General features: G+C 60.8%; 1 protein-coding gene across 1 annotated transcript in view; it reads right to left on the reverse strand.

The window, feature by feature from the left end:
• Positions 1–5,847: 5,847 nt before the first annotated feature.
• Positions 5,848–26,657, reverse strand: part of LOC138829589 (zinc finger CCCH domain-containing protein 3-like) — a 77,486-nt gene continuing 56,676 nt past the window's right edge. The window contains exons 5-12 of the mRNA XM_070025965.1: positions 24,672–24,856; positions 20,058–20,100; positions 19,829–19,984; positions 19,666–19,735; positions 17,986–18,117; positions 9,431–9,615; positions 8,325–8,632; positions 5,848–6,304 (exon numbers count right to left, since the gene is read on the reverse strand). Of these exons, the coding sequence (XP_069882066.1) occupies positions 6,273–6,304; positions 8,325–8,632; positions 9,431–9,615; positions 17,986–18,117; positions 19,666–19,735; positions 19,829–19,984; positions 20,058–20,100; positions 24,672–24,856 (1,111 nt within the window). The 3' untranslated portion in view covers positions 5,848–6,272. The remainder of the gene's footprint in view (positions 6,305–8,324; positions 8,633–9,430; positions 9,616–17,985; positions 18,118–19,665; positions 19,736–19,828; positions 19,985–20,057; positions 20,101–24,671; positions 24,857–26,657) is intronic.

Below are 26,657 nucleotides of genomic sequence, written 5' to 3' on the forward strand. Positions count from 1 at the left end.
CGGGCGGCGGGGGGGAGGGGGGTCGCGGGCCTCCCCCCCGCCCCGGGCTCCCCGCGCGCCGCGGGCCGGGCCGGGGCGGGCGCAGGACCGAGGGTCACTGGCAAAAGTTTGGCGCCACCGAGTACGAGGCGGCACAGCGGCGCCGCCGCCAGCCGGGCCTCCCGGGCGACCCCGGGCCCGCTCCCAGCGGGCGCGGGACCCCCCCCCCCCCGCGCTTCCCCCCTGCGCCGCCTCCGAGTCCGGGTTCTCCGCGTTCCCGCCCGGCCGGTGGCGGCCGGGCCGCGCCTCGGGCTTTCCTGCCCCGCCCCGAGCCCCGCCCGCGCCGCCGGCCGGCCCCGCCTCCCACGGCCCGGCGCCGAGCGGACGCACGCCTTTATAGAGCCCGGCGCCGGAGCCCGCCTCCCCGGGAGGGGGTGCGCGCCCCCGGGCCAATCGGAGGCCCAGCCCCGCCGCCCTCATTTGCCTATCCCCATGGCAACCCGGAGCCCAGCTGTCAATCTCCTGCGGGAAACAGCTGTGGGAAGAGGTGCGGAAGGGCCGCTGGCGAGCAAAGTTGTCGGGGCCCCCTGGTGGCAGCCGCGGGGGACTGCACCGAGCCCCGCCGCCGCCAGGCCGGCCTCCGGGCGCGGGGTCCGGAGCAGAGCCCGCCCGGTGGCCGCGCGCCTCCGTCTCCGGAGTCCCGAGCCCGCGGCGGGGCCAGGGCGGGACGCGGGCCTCGGGGCGCGTTATTTTTAGCCGGCGGCGGGGCGGGGCGGGGATTCCGTCCACGAAGTTGCCGGCACCTCGGGCCAGCGCGGGGCCAGCGCGGGGCCAGCGCGGCGCCCTCCGAGCCCGCCTCCGCCGGGGCCGGCCTGACCCGTGCGCCGGGCCGGGGAGGGGAGCACGGGCTGACGCTGCGTGACTGCGATGGGTTTAACTTTGGGCCTGGGCGAGGTCGGCTCCAGCTGTGATCCCCGCTACCTGGGAGACGGAGGTGGGGCAGGGAGGGCGGGCTGGAGCCAGCCGGGGAAGGAAGGTTCCAGAGACGTCTCAGAGGCTGGGCAGTGTAGCAGCCACCTGCCGCCCCGCCGTCCGTGGCACCGAGAGGCACGAGGCGGAGGCCGGCAGCCCAGCCTCCCTCCCGCAAAATAACCAAACCAAGCGCTGGCGGCGCGCCTGTAATTCCAGCTACTCTGGAGGCTGAGATCTGAGGACCTCCATTTGAAGCCAGCCCAGGCAGACAAATCCAAGAGAGTCTCATCTCCAACTAAACAACAACAAAAACAGAAGTGGAGATTTGGCTCAAATGGTACAGTGCCAGCCTTGAGTGAAAAAGCTAAGGGACAGTGCCCAGGCCTTGACTTCCAGCCTCAGTACTTGTGACACACACACACACACACACACACACACACACACACACACAAGATAAAGTGAGCCGGAGCCAGGCACCAGTGGCTCACACCTATCATCCTAGCTCCTCAGGAGGCTGAGGTCTGAGGATCACAGTTCAAAGCCAGCCCAGGTAGGAAAGTCTGTGAGATTCTTATCTCCAATAAACCACTAGAAAACCAGAAGTGGCAGAGTTGCTCAAGTGGTAGAGCGCTCATCTTGAGCTGAAGAGTGCAGGGACAGCACCCAGGCCCAGAGTTCAAGCCCCACAACCGACAAAAAATGAGCTGGAGTTGTGGCTCAAGTGGCAGAGCACCTGCCTGCAAGCCCAAGCATTCAGGTATCTGCCATTAGTCAGGCAGCCACCTCCCGAGTGTCTTACCCCTTTACCCTCCCACAACTCTGGGCTTCCTGAGGCTCTGGAAGGCCAGACTTTCTGGGCTTGGAATTTATCTGGCATCGGGCTTTGAGGCCCTGCCTTCACTGTGGAACACATGGCTCAGGACTCTGGGTACAAGGATGTGGCTGGTAGGGGCTGGGAAGTGGCTCAGTGGTAGAGCGCTTGCCTAACATGCATGAAGCCCTGGGTTCCATTCCTCAGCGCCACATACACAGAAAAGGCCAGAGTGGCACTGTGGCTCATGTGGTAGAGCGCTAGCCTTGAGCAAAAGCAGCTCAGGGACAGGCCCGGAGGACCCCGCATGACCCCCAGTCCTGTTCCCATGGGGCCTGGGCACACTGGGAAGGACACCAGGTGTGGTGTGACCTATCTTCTAGGCCGCTGCTGGGGGCGGCTGGAAGAGCTTCCGGCTGCTCTCAACCAGTGAGTACATTCCTGGGGGGCCAAGCTTCTGGCCCCAGGCCAAGGGACAGTCCCAGATTATGCCCAGGCTTGGTGGCTCTCGGGGGCTCAGTGCCTCTTCTTGGCAGGAGATGTCCCAGCATGTGCTGTGAGGCTGGGCAGCCTCTAGTGGCCCCCCAGCCCACCAGGACCCGCTTCCAGGCTTCCAAGGGCTGTAAAATGGGATGTTTGAGCACACTGGGCCCAGCCCCGTCAGACGCCGCCACCCTTCACGCATCCGCGGCAGTACATGGGTGTGGGTGTGCATGTGCGCACACACGCGTGCGTGCTGGCACAAGAGCCCCCAGGCAGAGGGAGCAGCTGGTGCAGGCCTGCCTGGCACATGGAGAGAGTCAGGGAAGGAGGGGAGAGCACCGCGGCCATGCGGACAGTGAGGACCGACCGGGGTGTCCAGCGCAGGGGGGAGCAGGGGAGCAGGGGGAGGAGCACTGGGGCTCTGGCTCCTCGCCACAGCAGTGTGGGATGAGCCTGGGACCGGGGGCCCCCGGTGAAGCAGCTCAGTGTTTGGATCTGTTTCCCCTTGGCTCTGAACTTGGCTTCGAAAAGCCAATGGATTCGGCTGGCTTTCTAGAAATTCTGTGAGCGAACAGGCTCAGCGTCAGCTCTCGCTTCAGACCTCTCTAGGGCTCTTGGCCTGAGCAGGTCACTCTCCTCCCGTGCAGTCCTCACCAGCCCGCGGGAAGGAGGGGTGCTCTGCTGGGGGGGGGCTGGGCTGTGGGGAGGACGGTGCTCTCCCTCCTCCTCACTGCCCTGGGCCGCTGCTCGCTGGGGCCTGAGCTCAGCATCTCCAGCCACTGGATGGCACTCAGGGACGCCGCCCCAGCACAGGGCCCAGGCCACAGGCGGACTGACCTGCCACAGTTCTGTCGTGTGTGCAAGGGTCCTGGACCTTGAACTCAGTATTGGTGTGCATTTAGGTAGCCGATGAAGGGAACACCACGCGGTATTCTGGCAGGAAAAGTTTATTTCCGAACTGCTGCCTGCACAGTGGAGACCCACGTGGGAGGCAGAGCCGCTCAGCCCCAACTTACCTAGTCTCAGACTTTCCTGTCGGAGGCTGGCTTCGAACCCCTATCCTCAGATCTCAGCCTCCTGGGTAGCTAGGATGAGAGGCGTATTACAAGTTATGGTCTGCTTGAAGTCTGGCAGAAGAAACATCACCCTGCACACTGCATCAGGCAGAGCTCCGCGCCGGGACCCCGGGGGTCACTTCTGCCGCTTGATTTCAGAGACACGCTGGCTGTGGCTGTCCAGTCACACTAACCCAGGGCTTAGCAAGGGGAAGGGATTGGGGGAGCCTGCCTTGAGGGGGGCTGCCCAGCCCCAGCGCCCCGCCCCTCGTAGGCAGACCCACCCTGGGCTTGTTTACACAAAAAAGGCAGCGGTGGCTGGGTGCCAGTGGCCTGTCAGACTAGCTCATCAGGAGACTCTTATCTGAGGATCACAGTAAAGCCAGAAAAGTCCCTGTGAGACTCTTGTCTCCAATGAACTGCTTGAACACCAAAGTGGCGCTGTGGCTCAAAGTGGCAGAGCGCTAGCCTTGAGCAAAAGAGCTCAGGGACGGCGTCCAGTCCCCTAGTGCAAGCCCCACAAGCAACAACAATAAAAAAGTGGTGGCCCCCTGGGCTCGGGCGTCCACAGCCATCCCCTCCCGCCCAGCACTTAGGAGCCATCTGGATGCCAGGCTCCCCAAAGGTCCCACGAGGCCAGTCTGGTGACCCAGTGAGGCTCCGGCCCCTGAGCCACCTCCGCCGGGGTCTGCATGACTGCACAGGGCGGCCAGAGACCGGCAGGCAGGGCCCTCCAGGATGCTGCCCCTCCCAGGCGAGCGCAGGTCCCAAGATCCAGCCCCCGCCCCAATCCTATTTCCTGGGCCCTCCCTGTCCTGCCCCAGCCCCAGGTAGCCATCTCTCTGGGAGGCAGTAGTCCCCGCTTCCAGCGAGCGCCGAGCCCCTGCTTGCTTCTGCCTGGGGTCTCAGGACCCCCGTGGGCAATCAGCTGGGGGAGCATGCCCGGTCGGTCGGTCGGTCGGTCGGTCCGTCCTGGGCAGGGAGCCTGGCCACCTGCTGGCCCCTCCTGGGAGGCGCAGCCCTCGGCCCACCCATCGTGGCTCTGGTGATCTGCGGCAGCCCACGTCTGTCCTGGAGGTGAGAGGCAGTCCCCACCTCAGGTCTCCACGGGCCCAGGTTGCCTGTCACGTCCTCAGGATCCCTGCAGGGCTAGAGATGGACGACTCCCGGGGCCCGGAGCAGTGCCCGCTGCCCCCTGCCACGCGAACCCCGAGTGGGTGCCGGGAGAACCCAGCGCCGGGCAGAGCCGGGCTGCATCAGGCACCCGGCAAGTTCCGGGCAATGGTGAACCAGGAGTCCTCTGCAGCTTCTTAGACGGCAGTGCAGTCCTTCCTGGGCCTGCCTGCTAGCTGCTTTGGCCAGGGGTCCCCAGCCTGTGCGTGTCCCCGCCCCTCGTGGTGCGCGGTGCGCGGTGCGGTGCGCGGAGGCTGCCGGGGGCTGTGGGCTGCTTGGTGAAGAGGCTGCACCGGGAGCAGGCAGTCGGCTGCGCCCTCTGCAGCCGCCACCGCCCGAGCACCCACGCCAAGCACCCACGCCAAGCGTGATGGGCCCACGTGGGAAGCCTGAACCAAGGCCAACTGTGGAGGGGCAGCTACAGCTATCAGGAGCCGGGCAGGGGCAGGGGCCGCCAGGGCCTAGCATGTGGCCACCGGACCTGCGGCTAAGCTCTCTGCTTAGGGCACGGGAGTGGGGGGGGGCACAGAGGTCAGGGTCTGCTGTGGGGGAGGGGGCTCCTGACGGCCCCAGCCCTGAGGGTCCCATGCTCAGGAGCAAGTCAGGGTGTGGCTGAGCCCCCAGCTCCGCCAGCGGCAGCTCCCGTCGAGCGGCAGCAGGGCGCCCTCTCCCTGTGAGCACCTGGACGACGGTGGCCAAGGGGTGGCCGCGATTCTGTCTCCTTCCTGAGGACTCAGGCCGTGGCGGGCACAGAGAGCCCAAGGGCCATAGCGCGAGCGAGGCAAGGACTCGGCGGGGCTGGCACGGGAACAAGCCCACCTCCCCCCTCCGTGTGCCCCCAGGAAGCGGCGCACAGCCCTGGCCGCCCCTGCGGGCCAGTCCTGCTGCCACCCTGCCATGCCGGTGACAGGACCCCTCCCTGCCCGCCGCTCCCCTGCCCGGGCGGAGGGCCGGTGGTGACGGGGCAGCCGTGAGGGCGGCTCGGGTGGCGGTGAGCACCACTGCGGCCCTGTGCATCACGCGCTGTGGGGGACGCTGGCGGCTCCTGGCCTGCTCCACCGCGGGCCTCGGGCCAGTTACCCTCAGGAGGAGAGGGGCTGGGCGGACACGGCCCTCCAGCCCCGCCTCCTGGAGCCCCCTGTGGTGGTCATGATGGCGTCCAGCTCCCCCTCACGGCGAACGCCTCCACTGCTTCTGCCCTGGCCTGCCCCAATTCCTCCGCGAGCAGCCCCGACGGCCCCGACGGCGTGGGGATGGCGGGGGGAGCAGGCCCCTGCGCTGCCGAAGGCCGAAGGCCGTGTCTTCTGGCTGGCTGTGCTCCCACATAGGTCCAGGGCCCTGAGGCGTGGCGAGGGTCAGGAAGGGCCAATCAGACACGGGATAACATTTATTGCTCAATGTAAAATGCCCACCACAGGGGCCTGGCTGGCGGCCTCCTCTCCTGGCAGGAGTCCTGGGTGGGGAAGGCTGGGGATACCTGTCTTACAGCTGATGCCACAGTCATGGCAGAGAACAGGCTGGGGTGAGGCCTGCCTGGCACCCCAAGGGACAGGATAGGGAGCAAGTCCTGGATGTGAAGCCGCAGGCCCAGAGGGAGGGGAGGCTGGGAGGCTGGGAGCCTGGCTCAGGGCAGGGCAAGAGCCCTAGGTGCACACAGGTTAAAGAAGGTCGACAGCCAGGTGGGCAGTGCTGTGGCCTGGTGTGGGCACCCAGCCGGGGGTGGGCAGCCCCCGTGGGGGCAGAGCCTCCGTCCTGTCCAGCGTGAAGGTCTGAGGTAGGTGCAAGCTGGTCCCGAGGCCTCACAGCCGTGGTTTGATGTGCAGTGGTCTCCCTGTACGGAGAGGGCAGAGGTCAGATACAGGGACGCCAGGCTGGGCGGGGCCTTCCGTGGCCATTCCTGGCTGTGGGCCCGAGAGCGGCCTGTCTGTAGCGCCACCTCACCCAGGCCCTGGAAAAGGACAGGCGGCCTGGGGCCTGCCTGGGCGCAGCCCTGCATGGAGCACACGGGCACGCGGGGTGCTCACACCGGGAGCAAGGCTGGCATGGGGGAGGGGAGCAGCGTGGAGCACACGGGCACGCGGATGCTCACACCTGGAGCAAGGCTGCCAGACGCACGGGAGGGGGCACCGTGCCCTCCATCTGGGAGGCAGGTGGTGTGTGCAGGGGGCCGGCAGGGCGCGGCTGCACAGAGGCAGGCAGGGTGGCGGGGAGGATCCTGGAGCAGGACCCTGGCGAGCAGGGCCCCAGGGGGACACCCCCTCCTCCCCCCGACCCCTTCCCGCCACCGCCACCCTCCCAGGAGCCACAGCATCCTGCTGGCACGGCTACGTCAGAGGGGCTGCCACAGCACGGTGCCACTCCGTCTCCCCCGTAAGACCCTCCTCCAAGGGGGAAGGGGCTGCTCTGCCCGGACAGGCCAGGCCCAGGCTGGCCGGTTCCTGCCCACGCCTTCCTCTGTGCCAGGAACTACCTACAAAGACACAGCCCGGCTTCCTGCCCTCGTCTCCTCTGGCCAGGCCGGCGCCGGTTCTAGTGGCCTCACCAGCTGCCGGGCACCCACACGGGACGGCACGCTCTGTGCACCTCTGCCCCGGGCCTAGCTGCTGGGTTTCTCATCTTCCACACACAGCAGCGCTTCAGGCCCTCAGCTGCTGTGATCCGCCTGGATGGGAGGAGCTGGCGCTCCGGCCAGTCCAGCCCGTCCAGTGCGGCCTGGCTGCAGCTCCGCACCCCGGAGGAGGCTGCCAGCAGGAGGCGGCCCCTCGGAACCGGCGCCTGATCGAGAGCGGCCGCTAGAGAACCCTGCAGCATCTTCCATTAACGTTACGACCGTGAAATATGACAATAAAATGATAGCCGTATGGTCGCAAATTTGCAGCCCGCCGAGCTGCGTGGGGTTTATCGTCACTCAAACACGCGGAGAGCTGTAAAATGTTTACAGAAAGGGTCGTTTACAGCCATAAAATCCTCTTTTCTCTCCTAAACAAGGCTGAGTGGAGCCATTTACCAAGCCCCAAACGCTCATCGGGGAGAGGGAACATCTGTTCTCTCCAGGAGTGCGCGGTGCTCTTCCAGAACAAATTAACAGAAATGGGTGCTTTCTAATTAAATCAGCCCTCACTGGGGTGGTCTGCACGGCAGCCACTGCTCCACGTGCCCCTCGCTGGCCCGCCCCCCCTCACAGGTGTGCACACGTGTGCCCTGAGTCACCAGGCCACCTGCAGGCCCTACTTGGAAGGTCTGAGGTGGGCATTTAAAGACTCCTGCGTCTGGGCTCAGTGGCCAGGCCTATAATCCTAGTTGCCTGTAAGGGGAAATCAGGGGATCATGGCTTGAGGCCAGCCTGGGCATAAAAGTATGCAAGACTTTATTTCAGCAATGGCTGGGATCAGAGTCCAGGCCAGCCCAGGTATGAAGTGAGACCTTGTTTTGAGATAGCCGCTGCAAGCCGGCGCTGGTGGCGCACGCTCGTCATCCTAGCGACGCGGGAGGCTAGGTCTGAGGGGCACAGCCCAGCGCCAGGCTGGGCAGCAGAGTCAGTGAGACTTATCTCTAACTAATCACCAGAAGAGCTAAAGTGGAGCTGTGGTCAAGTGGTAGAGCTCTAGGCTTGAGCAAAAGAGTTCAGGGACAGTGCCCAGGCCCTGAGTTCAATCCCCAGGACTGGCACCAAATTAAAAAAAAAAAAAAGAAAAGAAGCAATGCAGAAAGTGACTAGTTGAGGACTCAAACAGCAGAGCCTGCTTAGCAAATCCAAGGTTCCAAGTTCAGACTCTGCTACTGCTCAAAGAGAAAACATGAAGTAAAGCCGTGTGTGGTGCTGGTGGGCCTCGCCGGAGACCAGCTCTCACCTGAGTCCTTGGCGGCGGGGCTCCTGGGGGTCTGAGGCCTGGTGTGAGCGCCTGGGCTGGGGGAGGACTGCAGGGAGATGAAGGAAGGCAGTCTGCAGAGGCTGCCCACGGCAGAGGCCTCCTCCTGGAGGAGGCTCGGCTCCTCCGGCCCCAACGACAGGGAGGGGGAGCCGGAGGAGGGAGAGGAGGAGGCGGCGGCCTTTGATGACAGGGAGGCGGAGGCGAGGGCCCTAGAAGCCGGGGTCAGTGCCCGGGGGGCCGGGGAGCTGGGCGTCTGCCTGGCAGGGCGCTGAGTAGCGGAGGACTTCCTGCAGGAAAGCAGAGAGGACAGAAGTGAGGGCGCTGACCTTCGGGAAGGCTGTGGGACAAGGAGCTGGGGACATCTGTCCCACACGGCGTCCCTGGCCCCCACCTGCCCCCAGGCACCGCTGCCCAAGGCCAAGCCCAGCTCTGGGCCCGAGCTTCGGCTGAGGGGCTGAACTGGGGCGGCCAGGACCGGGAGCCTCTTTAAGTCCTCCCAGGCTTCCTTCTCTGTTGGGAAGGGACCGTGGAAAGCTCCCGCCTCCCTCCATGGGTTGCTGATGCCTTGGCTCTGCTAGTCTTGGACTGTGGGTGCTCCTCACCTGGCTCCAGGCATGCAAGTGGGCAGGGATGGGCATCTCCCCCTCTGACTTTCTTTTTATTTTTGCCAGTCCTGGAGCTTGAACTCAGAACCTGGACATTGTCCCTGAGCTTTTGTGCTCAAGGCAAGCACTCTACTATTTTGAGCCACAGCACCACTTCCCATTTTCTGGTGGTTTATTGGAGAAAAGACTTTCACGGACTTTCCTGCCCTGCCCAGCTGGCTTTGAACCGCGATCCTCAGATCTCAGCCTCCTGAGTATGACAGTGTGAGCCACTGGTGCCAGGCTTGTACAATTAACCCTTCCTTTCAGTTTTTTTTTTTTTTTGGTGCTGAGGACCAAACTCAGGGCCTCGTCTATGCTAGGCCAGTGCTCCTCCGCGAGCTAAATCCTTCACCTCTGTGGATCCTTTTAGCCGTGAAGCCCGGCGTGCTGGGGGATGGCCAGCCCGAGCTCACCCATGCACACCCACTGCCCCACCACCTGGATCCGTGGCCGGACGAGGCCCTGCTCCTTGGGACGCCGTCGCTGTGGGCAGGGGTAGGGGGTGCGGTGGCCCGGCGGCCAGGGCGCTTCTGGTTCCGGTGGAGCAACTGGCACTGGGCGCCGTGGGGACACACGCCGCTGCGAGCGAAGTCTGGGCACAGCAGTGTGTGCTTCTTCTTGCACTGGAGGAGGAAGAGACACAGTTGGGGACAGGGCGGGCGCTGGGGCTGCTGTGGGCACGCACGAGGCAGGGGTGGGCCGGCCTGGGGGCTCCTGGGACCTGTGGCCAGAGAAGCGCTGATGGCCCATCCATCCTGGTAAGTGTTTCAGGAGTTTGGAGGAAGTTAATTAGGGCCTGAGGCCTCAGGGGACCTTGTAGATTGGGGTTCGGGCCCAGAGGCGGGACTGGTGGGTGCAGCGGGTCAGCTGAGGCCGGGCCAGGCACTCGATCCATGGCACCTGTCATGAGGCTAATTATACCCACTGAGGGGGAGGAGGCGCGGCCCGTGTCCGACGGCAGGTGTCCCAGGCAGCGCTTGGCCCCACCTCTGCCTGCCAGGCCACGGGATTCCAGAAGCCTCTTCCTGGTGCCGTCAGAGTGCCCCGTCCTGTACGGCCGTCCCACAGGAGGCCTTCCAGGGGAGCTGCGCCTCCTGCCCGCAGCTGGGCTCGGCCCCCAGCTGCTGTCCCATCAGGCTGGGTGACAGGAGCCCCAGCTCCCCAAACTCCAAGCCAGCCAGTGCCAAAGCCGCTCTTGTGCCCATCGTGGGGAAGACTCGCTCAAACTAGGGATCATTCACCATCTCCACGCCACCTCCTCGCAGGCCATAGGCCCACCCGGCTGGAACCCCTGCCCGTTCCCAGCCCCAGGGGCCTCGTGTTCAGGGCCATTACCCCTCTGTTCCTGGGACGTGGCTGACCCCAAGTGCCCCTGGGAGGCAGACTCAGGCCAGAGGACCCCCTGTCCCCACGTAGTTTGAGCCCAGCTGGTGACAGAGGACCTGAAGTCCCAGTTGGCACCAGTGGTCCCTGCCTCAGGCACAGTGGCGCCACCTAGTGCCAGGACAGGGGTGTGGGTGTGAACAGATGAATGGAAGGTGCTGCCAGGTGCTGCGGGAACATGGCGGTGGTGGCCGCTGAGTGCCTGAGATCAGCAGCACTGCGAGCTCTCCACTGATGGTGTGTGGACATGCTGATGTGCTAAGCTGCTTAAGTAAAATACATTTCTGCTGGTTCCTCGGTGCTGGGGTGGAGGCCAGCGAGGAACTCTCCTGCATGCCAGACAAGCAGTCTGCCACTGAGCTCCATCCTGGACTTTTGTTTTAGGTTTTTACAATGGCTTCTAGAACCACTGGCGTCGAACCCATAGCTCACCATGCTCCTACCACAAAGTGCTGCTCTGACCATTTTGAAAACAATCAAGAATCTAGGATGGAATGGGAAGTCTTTTCTTTAATCATCCACGAGATATGAAGAAAAAGCAACACTAAAGAAAACGGAAACACAGAGACAGGAATTCTATTCCAACTAGGACCCTGCTCCTACTCTGCATCAGGCCCAGGGTTCGATTCCTCAGCACCTCATAAACAGAAAAAGCCAGAAGTGGCACTGTGACTCAAGTGGCAGAGCGCTAGCCTTAAGCAAAAGAAGTTCAGGGACAGTGCCCAGTCCCTGAGTTCAAGCCTCAGGACTGGCAAAAAAAAAAAAAAAAAGTCAAGGGATCAAGGCTCTAAATTCAAGTCCCAGTCCTGGCATTCATACGCGCACGTGCATGTGCGTGCACAGACACACAGACACACACAGAGACACACATACACTACTAAATTTGTCCAGTTAAAACGAGTAGGAAGTGAAGAGAGAATAAACAGGCAAGCAGCATGGGGCGAGGAGCGTGGCTCCATGGCGGGTGGAGGAGCCGCTCCAGGGGACGCTGCCTGGTGTGTGTGGGGGGCCTGGGGGTGAGTCCCTACGCTGCCTGGTATGTATGGGGAGCCTGGGGGTGAGTCCCTACGCTGCCTGGTGTGTGTGGGGGGCCTGGGGGTGAGTCCCTACGCTGCCTGGTGTGTGTGGGGGGCCTGGGGGTGAGTCCCTACGCTGCCTGGTGTGTGTGGGGGGCCTGGGGGTGAGTCCCTACGCTGCCTGGTGTGTGTGGGGGGCCTGGGGGTGAGTCCCTGCAGCACAAGAAAGGAGACAACAGCCTCGGTGAACATGAAACGGGCGCGAGATGCACAAAGGCGGAGAAAATGGGGAAAACCTACATTTTCTTTTTCTTTTTTTTTGTTGGTGGTGGGGCTTGAACTCTGGGCCTGGGCGCTGTCCCTCAGCTCTTCAGCTCAAGGTTAATGCTCTACCGCTTGAGCCACAGCACCACTTCTTGTTTTCTGGTGGTTAACAGTAGATAAAAGTCTCATTGGGCTGGGAAGGTGGCTCAGTAGTAGAGTGCTTGCCTAGCATGCATGAAGCCCTGGGTTTGATTCCTCAGTACCACATACACAGAAAAAGCCACACGTGGCGCTGTGACTCAAGTGGTAGCGTGTTAGCCTTGAGCAAAAGAAGCTCGGGGACAGTGCCCAGGCCCTGAGTTCAAGCCCCAGGACTGGCAAAAAAAAAAAAAAAAAGTCTCATGAGCTTTCCTGCCTGGGCTGTCTTGGAACCGCGATCCTCAGGTCTCAGCCTCCTGAGTGGCTAGGATGACAGTTGTGAGCCACTGGCGCCCGGCTGATCCCAATCTTTTACCAACTAGCCCAGCCTGGGAGTGAAAGACAGCAGGCAGGCAGGGTTCAGAGTTCCTGGGACAGGTGGCTGTGGAGTGGAGGCAGGCGCTTCTTGGGGAAGCCTGGCAGGAGGAAACGGTGAGGGAAACGACAGAGGGTGGTGAGGCGAGAAATCCCCAACAATAGTGTCGGCCATGGCAAAAACTGGCTCCTGACAAGGCCGAGAAGACTGGCGGTGAGGCCATGGGAAGGAGCCAGACTAAACAGAGGGGGGCAGAGCCCAGGGCAGAGCCACCCACACTCAGCACTGAAAACCTACCAGGCATGGGCCAGTCTCTCTGGAAAAGGAAGCCAAGACTGGCATAAAAATAAACAGAAGGGACTTCCCGTGCCATGAAGAAGGAGCAGATGCACTGTCCCTGTCCCCTGCAGGGCCCACTGCAGCAAATGCCAGCAGACACCAGAGACCCTGGAGCACTTGTGAGGGCTCCCTGGGCTCCGCTGCTCCTGCGTCCCAGGCTTGGAAACATGCCACCGCATCGAGCTTCCCAGTGTGCAAACACTAGCAGACAGAATCCCTCGGCCTGTGTGTGACCACTCCGCTCTGGCCACACACCTAGAAAACCACCCAGGCAGCAGAGGATGAGAGGGCAGCCTGGACTTGACCCTGGGCCAGGGGTCAGGCCGGGCCATACCTCCCCCAGAAGGCTGAGAGGCCAGGACGTTCACCCTGATGCCAATGGCCTGGACTCCTGCTTGGTGGAGTGGGAGGTGCCGGGGAGGCCTAGTGGGAGATGAGGACTCCACGCCCACAGGAATCTCCAGGAAGCCCTCTACCGTGCCAGCGAGGGCAAGTGGGGGTGGCAGGTCCCCCTTGAGAACACCCCATACGTCTGGCTTAATACAAAAAAAGCTAGAAGTGGAGATATGGCTCAAGTGGTAGAGGTCTAGCTAAAAAAAAAAAGCTCAGGGACAGCAACCAAGCTCTGAATTAAAATCCCAGGACTGGCACAATACATACAAAATGATTCATCATCTCAAACACAATGAAGAGACAATCAACACATACCAACACCAAGATTGCAGGTGCTGGTGTCACCTGACATGGCTTTAAAGCAGGATCATAAATGTGTTTTGGTTTTTTGTCGGTCATGGGGCTTGAACTGGGGGCCTGGGCGCTGTCCCTCAGCTCTTCAGCTCAAGGCGAGTGCTCTACCACTTGAGCCACAGTGCCACTTCTGGCTTTCTGGTTAATTGGAGCTAAGAGTCTCACAGACTTTTCCTGCCAGGCTGGCTTCAAACCATGAGCCTCAAATTTTAGTTTCCTGAGTAGCTACGATTACAGGAGTGGGCCATTGGTGCCCAGCTTTATTTTCATTTTTATTATGTGTGTGCGTATATGTGTGTGTGCTCATGCATGTACACTAGAACAAGAGCTTGAACTCAAGGCCTTGCACTCTTGCTCAGCTTTTTTGTTCATCATTGGCACTCTATCACTTGAGTCAAGCCTTTAGTCGAGCATTATTTTTTGTTGGGCATGGAGCTTGAACTCCAGGCCTGGACGCTGTCCCTCAGCTCTTCTGCTCAAGGCAAGTGCTCTACCACCTGAGCCACAGTGCCACTTCTGGTTTTCTGGTGGTTTACTGGAGATACAAGTCTCATGGACTTTTCCTGCCTGTTCTGGCTTTGAACTGCAATCCTCAGATCTCAGCCTCCTGAGTAGCTGGGATGACAGGTGTGAGCCATCTGCAAAGGACTATTTTTATTTCTTTGTTAGCACACATTAGTAGTGGACAAAGTGCTTCACTTGAATGTTTCTACCCAATGTTCCCAGTAAGCCTCCCCTGTCACTACTCCCCCTTCTAAAAACCACTCCACAGGTTTCACTGGTCTGTTTTCAGACATGCAAATAAACTACTTTGTCTCTTCTTGTTTCCTAAAATTATGTTTGATGGTTTAAGTGAACATAAAGGAAGGCAAATGCCTATACTTCAATCAAATTGGTAAAATGCTAATATCAATTTTAAAAAGTATGAATACATAATGTAGTATCCAGGGCAACCATTAAGAAAGCTATAGAGCAGGTGCTGGTGGTCCATGTCTGTAATTCCAGCTACTCAGAAGGCTGAGATCCGAGGAGTGCAGTTCATAGCTAGCACAGGCAGGAAAGTCTGTGGGACTCTTTACCTTTAATAAACTACCAAAAAGCTTTAGGCTCACTTAAGCTGTGGCTCAAGGGGCAGAGCACTAAACTTGAGCAGGGAAAGAAAAAAAAAAAGCTCAGAGACAGCACCCAGGCCCTGAGATTAAAGCTCCAGGACCAGCTGAAAAAGAAAAAGAAAAAGAAAAAGAAAAACCAATGCAAAAGAACTGTTTTGAAAACATCAGTAAAACTGACAAATTAATGAAACAGACAGGAGCTGGGCACCGGTGGCTCATGCCTGTCATCCTAGCTACTCAGGAGGCTGAGATCTGAGGTTCAAAGCCAGCCTGGGCAGGAAAGTCCGTGAGACTCTTATCTCCAATAAACCACCAGAAAACCGGAAGCAGCACTGTGGCTCAAGTGGTAGAGCACTTGCCTTGAGCTGAAGAGCTGAAGGATAGCGTCCAGGCCCAGAGTTCAAGCCCCACAACCGACAAAAACAAAACAAAACAAAAAAAAAAACTTTAACACATGAACATCACATATGAAAACCTCAAAGCTAAGATGCTCAATGACAAAAACAAGAGCTTCTTCTGCCACCTCTACTCAGCACAGCACTAGCTACTCAAAAGGCTGGGATCTGAACATTGTGGTAAAGCCAGCCTAGGCAGAAAAGTCTGTGAGATTCTTAGCTCCAGTTAACCAGTAAACCGCTATGGCTTTCTGAGCTGTGGCTCAAGTGGTAGAGCGCTAGCAAGCACCCAGGCCCTGAGTTTTAGCTACAAGACCAGCACACAATCGACTATAATGGCATATTTTGTTATGTTTATCCATATATGTATGTGCAGGTGTGTGTATATATATCTCACACACACACACATATATATATATATATACAGCTATATATGTATATACTTTATATGTATAGATAAAGAGCTAAAGGACTACTTAAAAGGAAAAAGAGAAGGGGAAAGGGAAGATGGAGGTAAATAATTTTGAGACCACTTAAAACAGCATCAGGAACTTCAATAAAGGCAACTGGTCAGCAGAGGAAGGTGAGGAAGGCTGTGCTGGGCAGCGCTGGCAAAGGGAGCTAGGCCCACAGGTGAAAGAGAATGAGTATGGTTGGAAGAACGGTAAAGCCTGTTGAAATGATGCCAAGAGGGGCTGGGAAGGTGGCTTCGTGGTAGAGCGCTCGCCTTGCATGCATGAGGCCCTGGGTTCCATTCCTCAGCACCACATACACAGAAAAGGCCAGAAGTGGTGCTGTGGCTCAAGTGGTAGAGCGCTAGCCTTGAGCATAGGGAGGCTCAGGGACAGCGCCCAGGCCCTGAATTCCAGCCCTAGGACGGGCAAAAAAAAAAAAAAAAAAAAAAAAAAAAGGAAGGGAGAGGGGTGAGGGAGAGCGATGGGGGTTGAAGGTCAAGGGACATGTGGGAATGTCATGAAATCAAAGGAATATATGCTAATAAAAATGATTAAAATGCAGTTTTTGTTAAGTAAGTAACAAAAGTGTTCTACCACTATGTCCTCAGCCTGACCCACAGTAAAAATAAAAATAGTAACTTAGGATAAAATGCTTTCTAATGTGTGAAGACCGAGGCCCAGTCTCTAGCACTGAGGCCAAAACCCACCGAAGCCCCGAGACAGGAGGGCGATGTTACAGGTCGGGGCAAAGCCCTGAGTCGGGCGGGTGACGGCACAGGCCACAGGTCGGAGCACTTCTGGGGAATGGGCTGACTACAGGAAGAAGTGCGAATCCCCGGGCCCTGCGCTCAGCGTTGGCCTGGGGAGGACGGGCAGTCTGGCTCTGCCTCCGTCTCAAGCCGAGACCAGTGCTGGCACGGCCTGTGCAGGTGGCCGGCACCTCGGCACCCCGGCCACAGCCGGTGAAGCCAGTAGCAGCCGACACGGTGCTCTCTGTGGACAGGAAGCCCCGCAACAGACCACAGTACTCCAACCACGGGAGCAATGGAAGGACTGTGCACCCCACAAAAACGAGGACATCGGCTGAAGGAAGGGCCCTGGCAGAGGCCGTGCGTGCGAGGAGGGTGCAGGAAGGGGCGGAGCCGCACAGGAGCTGGGCGGAGGCCCCAGCTCTTGGGAAAGGGTAGGGAGGGGCCTGAGCAACAGGAAGGGGAAGAGGAGGGGCTGAGCATCAGGTTTCAACACAGCAGAACACACTCGGGCACCAATGGAGTGGTGTCGCCAGGGAGGGGGAAGAGTGGAAGGGCGTGGCCGGCACCATTCAACCCACAGGGCGCAGGGATCCATGGAAGGCCAATATCGGTGCACACTCAGTGCCACCCGAGACCCCTAGGGAGAGCACTATCCCCAGGAAACACCTGGCCAGCCTGGCATCGGCCTCAGGCCCAGTCAGGCCCAGGAGGGGTAGGGTGGCCGCCCGGCCCGGCCTGCCCCGCGCTGACCTCTGAGTTGCCACCGTGGGGAAGAGGTAAGACCGGGGAGGAGTGGAGATTTACTCCCAACCTAAATTATTCAACAGAAAAGGGAATGCGCCTCTTTAACAAGCCATGGCTTTATGAAGCAAGGTTAACAATTTCACTTGATTCAGTGGAATATTATAAACTCTCTGGGGCCCATTTGAGGACTTCCACTTCAGGCGCAAGCTGACGACTCAGCACTTTTTATATTATTTAGAGAATAAAATTAACCCTCGCAGGCCCAGGCTGCTGCCTCCCTCGTGCTGATCTGGCCTGCTCAGCGCTTTCCCATATATAATTACAAGCCGCCATCCATCATGCGCCAGCGACGCCGCTGACACCGCGCGCGCGCCGAAAGGGACGCAGTAAGCACTTCCTCTCTAATAGAAGCACGACTTAAACATCGCCTTGATATTTTCATTGAAGTTGGAACATTTTACACTAATCGTTGGTCAGCTCAGTGGGGTCCTGCTCCGCACCTGACTGCCCCCGCCAGGCTTCACCAACCCGTTGGTGCCTGCCTGCCAGGCTCCAGTGCCCCTCCAAGTGCCCGGCCGGCCGGTCGGACCTCACTGCCAGCCTCCGCGCAGCCGCGCTGCTGGGCCAGCCCCATTCCCGGGTGGCAGAGCTGGAAGGGGAGGCCAGGACACCCCGCAGGCTCAACCCACTGCCGAGGGCTGCGCCGCGGGGGGGGGGGTGTCCGGGAGGGACGGTGGGGCGGGCAGGACACAGCAGCAGCAGCTGTCCCCCAGCGGAGCCAGAGGGCTGTGTGGGGAGCGCTGGCTGTGCTCACCTCCCCGGTGTCTGCAGTCTGTCACCTCGGAGGCAAAGCCACTGTGGGCTGGACGCAGGCTGAGTGGCCACAGCTTTCTCAGGGTGCCGAGGGGCCCAGCTCAGGCTCGGCCCCACTCTACCGGGCCACAGAACCCCCTGGTGGGCCCCACAGTGGGAGGGTCAGGGTGCAGGGGGGTGAGGGGGAGGGACCTTGCTAAGTCAGGGCAGTTTCACCCCCGCCCGGCAGGGGGCCTTCCTTAGCTGCCAGTCGGGCACCTCACCTGCCTGGAGCAGGGCACAGGGTGGGTACCCAGCAATAACCATCTCAGACCCCCCCTCCCCCGTACTGGGCCCGCGGTTGGCAGCTGGACCCGAGTCTCCAGTGAGGTGGACGCCATCCCGCAAAGGGCCACAGGAGCAGACACCAGAGGGGCTAAGGGCACCTGAGGGGAGTCACAGGCCACCTGAGGCGCTCACCTTGGTGCCCAGCGGGCAGTAGCCTTTGAGGAAGTCCTTGCAGACCTCGGCCTTGCGGGACACGTACACGTGGCTGTAGGGGCAGTTGCTGTTGTTGCAGATTCCCTTCAGGAAGTAGGAGCACACAGGCATCTGTGGGGAGCAGGGCGGGGGTGGGGTGAGCCGGGCCGGCACCAGCAGCAGCTGCTCTACAGGTGGAAGCGCCGGCTGGCCAGGCTGGGTGCAGGCCTGTGGTCTCAGCGGCTGGAGGCTGAGACTCTGCTGCCCGGTTCTAGGCATAGGGCAGAATCCAGGCACAGCACCTGGGGCCCCCAGAAGAGGGTGTGTCTCTACACTTCCAGGGAGCCTCTCCCCTACTCCTCCCGGGAGCCAGCCACCAGCTGTGCCACCGCTGCCCGCGGGGACCCTGCGGGCCTCCTCTAGCGGCCCTTCCCACTGGCCCCGAGTCAGGACTCCAGGTGGTCACGTCTTTCTTTCTCCCTGCAATCCCTGAGCGCCGCTCACACTCAAAAACACACCAGGGCCCAAGGGCCCCCGGGTCCAGCCCCCATCCCAGAGAGGTATGGAGAAGTCCGGGTTCTGGGGTTGGGTGGGGAGGGCAAGGCCGAACCTAGCTGAGGCAAGAAGAGCAGGGCAGTAGCCCTGGCGTGGAGTGGGAAGGAGGGAGAAATCAAAGAAACAAAGGGTGATTTACTGAGCAAGAGTTTATGTTTAATTGTCTTTTAACTGCAGCCGCAGAGGGAAGGAGGGCTGGGGCCCGATTGGGGCTGGCGGTGGTACGGCTGTAGACAATTCCCTTAATGTGGTTTTTGATATAGAGCCCAAATTAGCTCTAATAAAAAGGGATAATAAAGCCAACTCTTGCACCAAACGGCACTCCTCCTGGCTGTCAGCGCGGGGCCGTTACCAAGAGGAAACTGCGTTCTCATTTCAATTAACCTTGTTTGCACCCCACCACGTCCACACAAATAACAATAACATTAACTCAGGGCGCTGGTGCGGCCCACATTAGACAGCTTGGAGCGCGTGCCCGCTTTGGAGCTGGAGCTTAATGAACCCGAAACTCGACGTGAATTTCCAAATTGCTCACGACAGAGTTTCGAAGCTCGATTAGGGAGAAAAATGCTGATTCTCTCCAAGCTCCTCAAGGGGAAAAGCTGTCAGAACAGCAGCAGGCCTCCCCCGTGCCCCCTCACGCCGACCCTGCCCTTCCCAGCACCCCAGGAGGCTCCTCGGGGCCATGGGTGGGCCTGGGCCACGGGGCCGGGCTACCCGCTCTCTGGTGCAGGCTCCAGGTGGCCTTGGCCTATGGGGTGCTCTCTCAGCCCGTGGGGACAGTGCCACCTCACCACAGCTCTCCTCTCTGACCCCCTCTGCCCACGGAGGCCTCTGGCCTTCTTCAGGACTCTCAGGATGCCCGTGCCTAGAGAGGCAGGGGAGGCTTACCCCTACCCCACTGGCACCACGGGGCCACCTCTGGTGTGTGTAGTGGACGTGGAGAGGGTCTGGCCTGTCTGCAGGGCCTGGGGAAGGGAGCTGTCTCACGTGTGCCCCAGCTAGGGGCTGTCTCGGAGCCAGGGAAGACACAGCTAGGGCACAGCCCCCACATGGGGGAGGAGTGGGCACAGGGTCACAGCTCCCCGTAGGACCTGGGGTGGGGCCCAGGGAGGGCCACCTCACCTTCTCCTTGGACACGTGGTGGGAGAAAGGGCAGGTCCCATCCGTCTTCTTGCACGTGCCACGGAGAAACCTGCAGCACAGGGCACAGGGTTTGAGGCGGGCAGGGAAGGGAGAGGGCCTACAAAGCCCCCCAAGTTGCTGGGGGATGAAGCCGGGGCGGTACCTGGTGCACACAGCCACCTTCTCCGGGTCGTGGATGTAGGGGCAGTGCTCTCCGCGGTTGCACCTGCCGAAGCGGTTGTAATACATGCAGTACTCTCTCTTCTTCTTCTTCTGCTTCGCCTGGCGGATGATGGCCAGGCTGCGCTGGACAGCCCGGCTGCACACGGGGAGAGGTTCGTGGGCCTGAGGGCAAGCCAGGAGCCTCTACCCGCCCACCTCCGGGGACTCACCTGGCAAGGGAACGGCTGCAGCTGCTAGCAGTGTCCACGCGGCCTGTGGCAAGAGACAGGCATCAGGCCACAGCCCCTCTCCAAGGCCCTGGAGATCCCCAGCACTCAGCTCAGGCCTCCCCCAGGGCCCTCCCTCAAGAGCCACGCCCTCTGGATGGCCAGACTCAGGGTGTCTTCAGAGCCAGCACACCAGGGGATGGACTGCTTGGACCAAGGGCTGAAGTGGCCTGCTGGTCCCCAAGACCACACTTGGTGCTGACTGATCCTGTCCACCCTGGCAGCCAGGTGGCTCAGGGAACAGGCCCTCAGCCTGGGGACACAGCTCCAGGCTCTGTTCTCTGCCTGGCCATCCAGGAAGTCACCAGGCGACTGGTGGCCCTCTCCCTGTCAGAGCGCAAGGGAGGCCCAACAGGGAGAGCGTGGCCACATGTGGTCTGGCGGTGTGGGAGGAATGGTTTCACGGTTTTGAACGGTTGTGCATCAGCTGAGTATAGCAGCTCTGCCTAATCCCAGCTACTCAAGAGGGCAGAGGTGCGAGTTCAAAAAAGAAAAAAAGACCAAGACAACAACATCTTACCAACGACAGCCCAGATGAGATGTGGGAGCGAGCGCGGCGCTGGCCATGACTGTGGCCCTGGGTGCAGGAGCGCAGCCCGGGACACAGGCCAGGGCTCCCTGGGATTCAGACCTGAGGGGGAGGGCAGGCGGGATGGGCTCCCAGCAGGCTTGCCTTTTTGTTTTCCTCCTCGTCCTTTGGTTTGAGCTCAGGGCCTCACGCTCTTGATGGGCTTCCTTGCTCACAGCTGGCATGCTACCACTTGGGCTATGCTTCCAGTCCAGCTTTTTGCAGGTTAACTGGAGATGGAGCCTCCAGGACTTTTCTGAGTAGGCTGGTGGCTTCACATTTTGATTCTCTACATTTCAGCCTCTTGAACTGCTAGGCTAGGATTGTAAGTGTGAGCTACCTGCTTCCGGTTCACTGTGTGTGTGTGCGTGCGCGTGTGTGCATGTGTGTGGGTGTGCGCATGCTGGGTCTTGAACTCGGGGGCTGGGCACTGTCCCTGAGGTTTTTTTTTTTGCCCAAGGCTAGCACTCTACCACTTGAGACACAGCTTTACTTCAGGCTTTTTGCTGGTTAGTTGGAGATAAGAGGCTCACAGGCTTTCCTGCCTCAGCTGGCTTAGAGCTACAATCCTCAGGCCTTGGTCTCCTGAGCAGCTAGGATTACAGGTGCGCCTTTTAAAGGCAGGCTAGCCCCAGGGCCACAGGCGCCTTCTCAGGACGGCTTTCCTGGGCTCCTCAAATACACATATGACCCTTCCCACACCAGATCCAGTTTCCTGCGGAGCAGCTGCTGAAATAGATAGGGCACTAGGAGGCAGGGATGACATCACTCAGAAATTCCAAGGAGCCGAGGTCATGATGAAGCCATCCAGCTTTAGAAAAGGGATGTTCTAAAGTGCAGCCAGCCCGGCTCCTGTGCCTGCGCTCTGATGTAGGCTGGAGGATTACTACAGCAACACTCCAAGCTCACACTAAGGCCTCCACGGCTCGTCCCCCTTCAGCCTGTGTGGCCTTTCCTCTGCAGGCCACGCCTGTCCAAACGCAGACCTCTGAGCCCACAGGCCGGGGCCAGGCCCTCCCGCTCCCACCCTCTCCCCATGCCCTCTGGGCAGGGGAAGGGGCCAGGGGTGCACTATACTTATACTCTTAGCACCTTATAAACATGGGGCCCGGCACAGGGTCAGGCCCATCAGGAAGAGCCGGCCTGCTGTGTGGACTCCGTGGGTTCTCCAACCTGAGCAGGGTGGGTGGCTGGCACTGCCCTTCTGCAGCCCCTGGCTGAAACCCCGTGTCAAGTTTGAAAGGAGCTCCAGCGCTGAGTGGCCGGACACCTAGCAGGAAGGGGGGCCTCTGTGGCAAGGCCCTGGGAGCACGAGGGGGCTGGGAACGGGGCCTCTCGGTGGGGAGGACAGAGGGAAGTGTGAGGCAGGGAGGGGCACAGGGCCTGCGGGGGGCATCTAGGAAGGAGGTCCGAGTGGTCTCTGCTCCCAGCTGAGAACACCTGTCCGGAGGGCTGCGCGAGGCCCTGTCCAGGTGGCAGGTGCCCCTGCACCTGCCAGCCTTGCAGTGCGGACACGCAACGCGATAGCCTGTCAATGAGCCCTGGCTCCCCGGCTGTCGCCCGGCTGCGGGTGACACTGGCACCATCTGCTCCCGGCTGGGGCACGCGGGCATCACGTGCTGCCTGTCAGCCCTGGTAGGCGGGGGCAGTCTTCTCTTTCCACTTTCTGCTTTAAAAAAAAAAAAAACCTGACAGCACGGGGCACGCGGCGGGAGTTCTGACAGGAGGGGAGGGCGCCTTTCCCAATGCTCTGCAGTGTTAAAAATGCACATAAAGTAGCTGGCTTGGAAAGAGGAACTGGAGGTGCAAAGAGTTCAACTCAACAGCCCCCCCTCCCCCCACCACAGAGCACTTCCACACCCCAGAGTAGACGCTGGCTCCCCAGCCCGGCCCAGGGGCGTCCCGGCTCCCAGAGCCAGACACCCCACACCCCCCCAAGCCAGAGCCAGTGGGTGGCAGTGCCTGGCTTGGTCTGGGGTGCAGCCCTGCCCTGCCGAGCTGACCTGGGTGGCCCATTCCCAGGTCAGAGGAGCTGTTCCAAGCCCTGGACTGCTCAGCACAGGAGTGGCAGAGAGCTCAGGGAGGGGCAGCAGGGACGAAGCGCTGCTGGAGCAGCGGACAAGGACCCCCCACGCCTCCCACAGGGCAGGACATGGGCTGGCACCTCTGCTGATGTTCTCCCCAGTGAAGGGGGGAGGGGGGAGAGATGTAACTGTCCTTGTGGGCTCAGAGGCATTGGGGAGAGGTGGAGACCCATGCGAGGGGGGGGGGGAGAGGGGGGAGGGGGGGAGGGGAGGGCTTTCTTGCTGACACCAGGGGTGGAAGTTTTTTTGTTTTTTGGTCGGTCATGGGGCTTGAACTCTGGGCCTGGGCGCTGTCCCTCAGCTCTTCAGCTCAAGGCAAGCGCTCTACCACTTGAGCTACAGCGCCACTTCTGGTTTTCTGGTGGTTTATTGGAAATAGGAGTCTCTCGGTCCCTCCTGCCCGGGCTGGCTTTGAACCGCGATCCTCAGATCTCAGCCTCCTGAGTAGCTAGGATTACAGGCGTGAGCCACCAGCGCCCAGCTAGGGGTGGACGTTTTTTAATTATGATTCCTCTAAGTGGGCCCTTGCAGCAGTCCACAACTGGGATGTAGCCGCTCCCGCCCAGTGGGTGGGCCGTGGGGGCGGGGGGAGCACCACCAGTCGGGGTGTCCAGGGAGCAGAGCTCCCAGCTACCTACTGCTTCTCCTGCCCTTGGTAGGCAAGCTGTGGCCGTGCCAGCTCCACCCCTGCTCAGGTGTCCCACACCTCCACCTACAGAAGGGATGGCCAAGACCCAGGACGGACCCACAGTCACCAAAGCTGGTCAGCAGGACACAGGCAGGTGTCGCTCTATTTGGTGGCAGAGAAGGCTGTAGCAAGGGCCTTGGGATTCCCGCCCTGCTCTCCTGGATGTGAGGGAGGGAGGGGCAGGCACGGGGTCACCAGGCCCAGGCCAGTGCCTGTGGGCATCAGGACCCAGGCACAGAAGGACGGAACAGGAGCCCTGGTGACCAATCACGTCCGCCCAGTGTTGGCTGAAGTTGCACCAGCCTGAGCCACACAGTCACATGATGGTGGCGGTCACTTCCTGTGGGTGTGGCTCTGGTCGGAAGTGACCAGAGAGAGCCTGCGTCCCAACCCAAGGCACTGGCCACTGAGCCCTGGGAGTGTGGGGCACACGGAGACCACGGTGGAGTGGACAGGGAATCGGGTCCAGGGCCTTGGGTTCTCAAGTGGTGCACCAGACTCTGCCAGCGGCGACTCAGAAACCAGTGTCGGTGCATCCTACCTAGAAAACACTAGCTGGGAACTCCTAGTCCTGAGCAGCCCCGGGAGCACAGCCAGGCAGGGGTGTGGAGGGGCCGGCTCCCAGGGAGGGGTGTCCTCCAGACCCTGCCCCGACCTGGGCACCCCCCCCGTGACCCCTATGATCCCACAATAACCAGCAATCTCACGTGTCGCTGTGTTGTTTGATGGACAATGAAAAGGATAAAATGGAACTGAAACCAAAATCCTTTTCTAGTTAATTTGTACAATAGGCACATCTGACGCGTTTCCTTCCCCTCGCCTGACTCCGCTCAGGAGGCGGCGGCCACCTCGGAGGTGGTCGGTGAGGCGTTGCCAACGCGATTAGGAGCAGCGCGGTCCCAGGTGTCTGCTTGCCCGGGCATGTTTACCATACCTGGCTCATCCTTTGTCCAGGAGCAGAACACAGACACGCACGCACAGCCCCCCCACCCCCCACCCCGGAAAATCAGGGTCTGCTCAGCCATGTGAGCGGCCGCGCTGCCGTTCCTCCCCAGGGGACTGCGGGCCGCAGGCCCAGCACCCTCGCTGCTCTGGCGCCCCAGAGGTCTCACTACAGACAGCTGCCCACGCTGCGCATATGCGGATGGACATGGAAGCTGTGAGACGCTGCCATGCCCGCAGAGCGGGCCCCTCGCCCTCCAGGGCCCGGGCCTCACCTGTGCGGAGGAGACCCCTGCCGCTGTCCCCCGGCCGGCCGGAGGTCTTGGAGAGCTTGTTGGCCGACACCTTGTAGAGAACCCCTCCGATGCAGCGGTAGCCTCTGCTCCGCCACCGAGGGGAGCCGGAGGGGGGCTTCCCACCCCCGCTGTGGGCCGGGCGCAGGCGATTCAGCACCAAGGATCTGCAAACACAGCAGAACAACCGTCAGATGCGGACAGGGATGGGCGAAGCCTGGCTACGCAGAGCCCAGCTGGAGCACTTGCTAGGAGACCTCGGTCCCCTGCTCCCTGGCGGGGACACTTCTGTGACAAGGAGTCCCAGGAGTAGCTAGGAACTCACGAGCCCTCAAATGGTCCTGGGGAGGGGCTGGTTCCCTCCTCCGGGGTGGCTGCCCCGATGCCTGCCTCTGGCAGCAGGGCAGGGCTTGGGCCTCTCTCCCAGTGCTGCCCTGCGCCATTGCCAGGGGCGACCATCATCCTGGCCTCCCTCTGTGCACCTTAACTCAGGCCGGGCTCCACTCAGCTGTCTGGAAATGCTGGGGCTGGCTCAAGTCTGAGGGCCAGGAGGACTGAGGTGGCTGCGGGTTAGCGGCCAGGGGAGCAGTGAGCCTGGAGCCCAGCGGCTCCCTTGCTGCTGTCTTCCTTCTCTCTTCTTGGGCACCATCCTGCCACATACCCCACACTCCCTGTGGAAGCCCAACTGCACCGTAAGCTAGGGACAGGCCCCTTTGCAGCCACCACGCAACAGAAAAGCCCTCTGCCATGCATCCCCCCCAGCAGCCCTTGCCCCTCTGTGACCCCAGCAGGCGTTCCTTGGGGAGGGAGCTCAGCACCCAGCAAGCAACTGAACCCAGAAGGCTCGGCGTAGCGCCAGCCCTTCAGATGCATTTCAGTAGTAAATTACTTGTGCAAACTGAGCTTAATTCCACATTAACTCAGCCTTTGCTGGCCATCGGCCTCATATACTACTCCCACTGTCAGGAAGGTTGGCCAAACTGCTCAAGCGGGAGGAGAGGGCAACGGATGCAGCCTGGTACAGGGCTATACCCTCTCCCTCTGGGGCCTCCATTCTGTCCTCTCCGGCCCTGATGGCTCGGCTCCCAAGGGAAGCAAGGCTAGGGAAATAGTATCCTCCCAGAAGCCCACAGCTGCAGGGGAGCCGCTGCTAGCCAGCACGGCCAAGGACGGGCCCCCAGCCCTAGGCTGCCGGCAACTACAGGCAAGGAGCTGCTTGCCTGTCTGCACAGGGAGTGTCATGGGTGCCTGGCCGTGGCACCAGCGGTGCTGCCCACCACAGCCAACCCTGCTGCCAAGGGCTGCAGAAGCAGGGTGCTGGGAGAGGAGCCTGCTCCGCACACTGTTCCCAGCAGCAGCACAATAGCCCCTGTGGGTCTCGGTCTCCCCGTTTGCAAGGTGGGGTAACTTGCCAGCCAGCGGCCTTGGAGGCGCATTAGTGAGATAATGTGAACGAAGCAAGCCAGCACTCGGGGGACCAAAGCTGCGGCGTGAGTACTAGCTCGGCAGGGAGGCCGCAAAAGGCACTTAACCCAGTTTCTCTTAATTAAAATTCAAGTTCACAAACACCAATCTTGAAGGCAAAGAGTCCTGCCAGGGGTCTGGGCTGTGATCAGCCTGCTTCTCCCTGCTCCTGTACCACACAGGGTACCACCTCGGTAGGAGAGGGGCATCCTGACACCTTGTGCCAGGAAAGCCAACCCGGCTTGGACCTCCAAGCTCGTGGCAGAGCGTGGGACCCCAGGGTTTCCGCAGCCTCACGAGACCCTGCCTTGGCTCTTTGGTGGCAGCTGGGCAGAGCGGATGTGATGGAAGGCAGACCCTACCCACCTGCGATACTCAGAGATGGCCCTGGCCCTTAAGGGGCACTCAGCCTGACCCCAAGTCTCCAGTCAGGGCTGAGCCCAGACCCCTTGCCGCCTCCAGCACAACTATGTCCCCCAGCCTGGGGACAGTACTGGGAGTGTG

Source organism: Dipodomys merriami, unplaced genomic scaffold, assembly GCF_024711535.1.
Source record: "Dipodomys merriami isolate MVZ:Mamm:240054 unplaced genomic scaffold, mDipMer1.0.p SCAF_174, whole genome shotgun sequence".
Taxonomy (NCBI): domain Eukaryota; kingdom Metazoa; phylum Chordata; class Mammalia; order Rodentia; family Heteromyidae; genus Dipodomys; species Dipodomys merriami.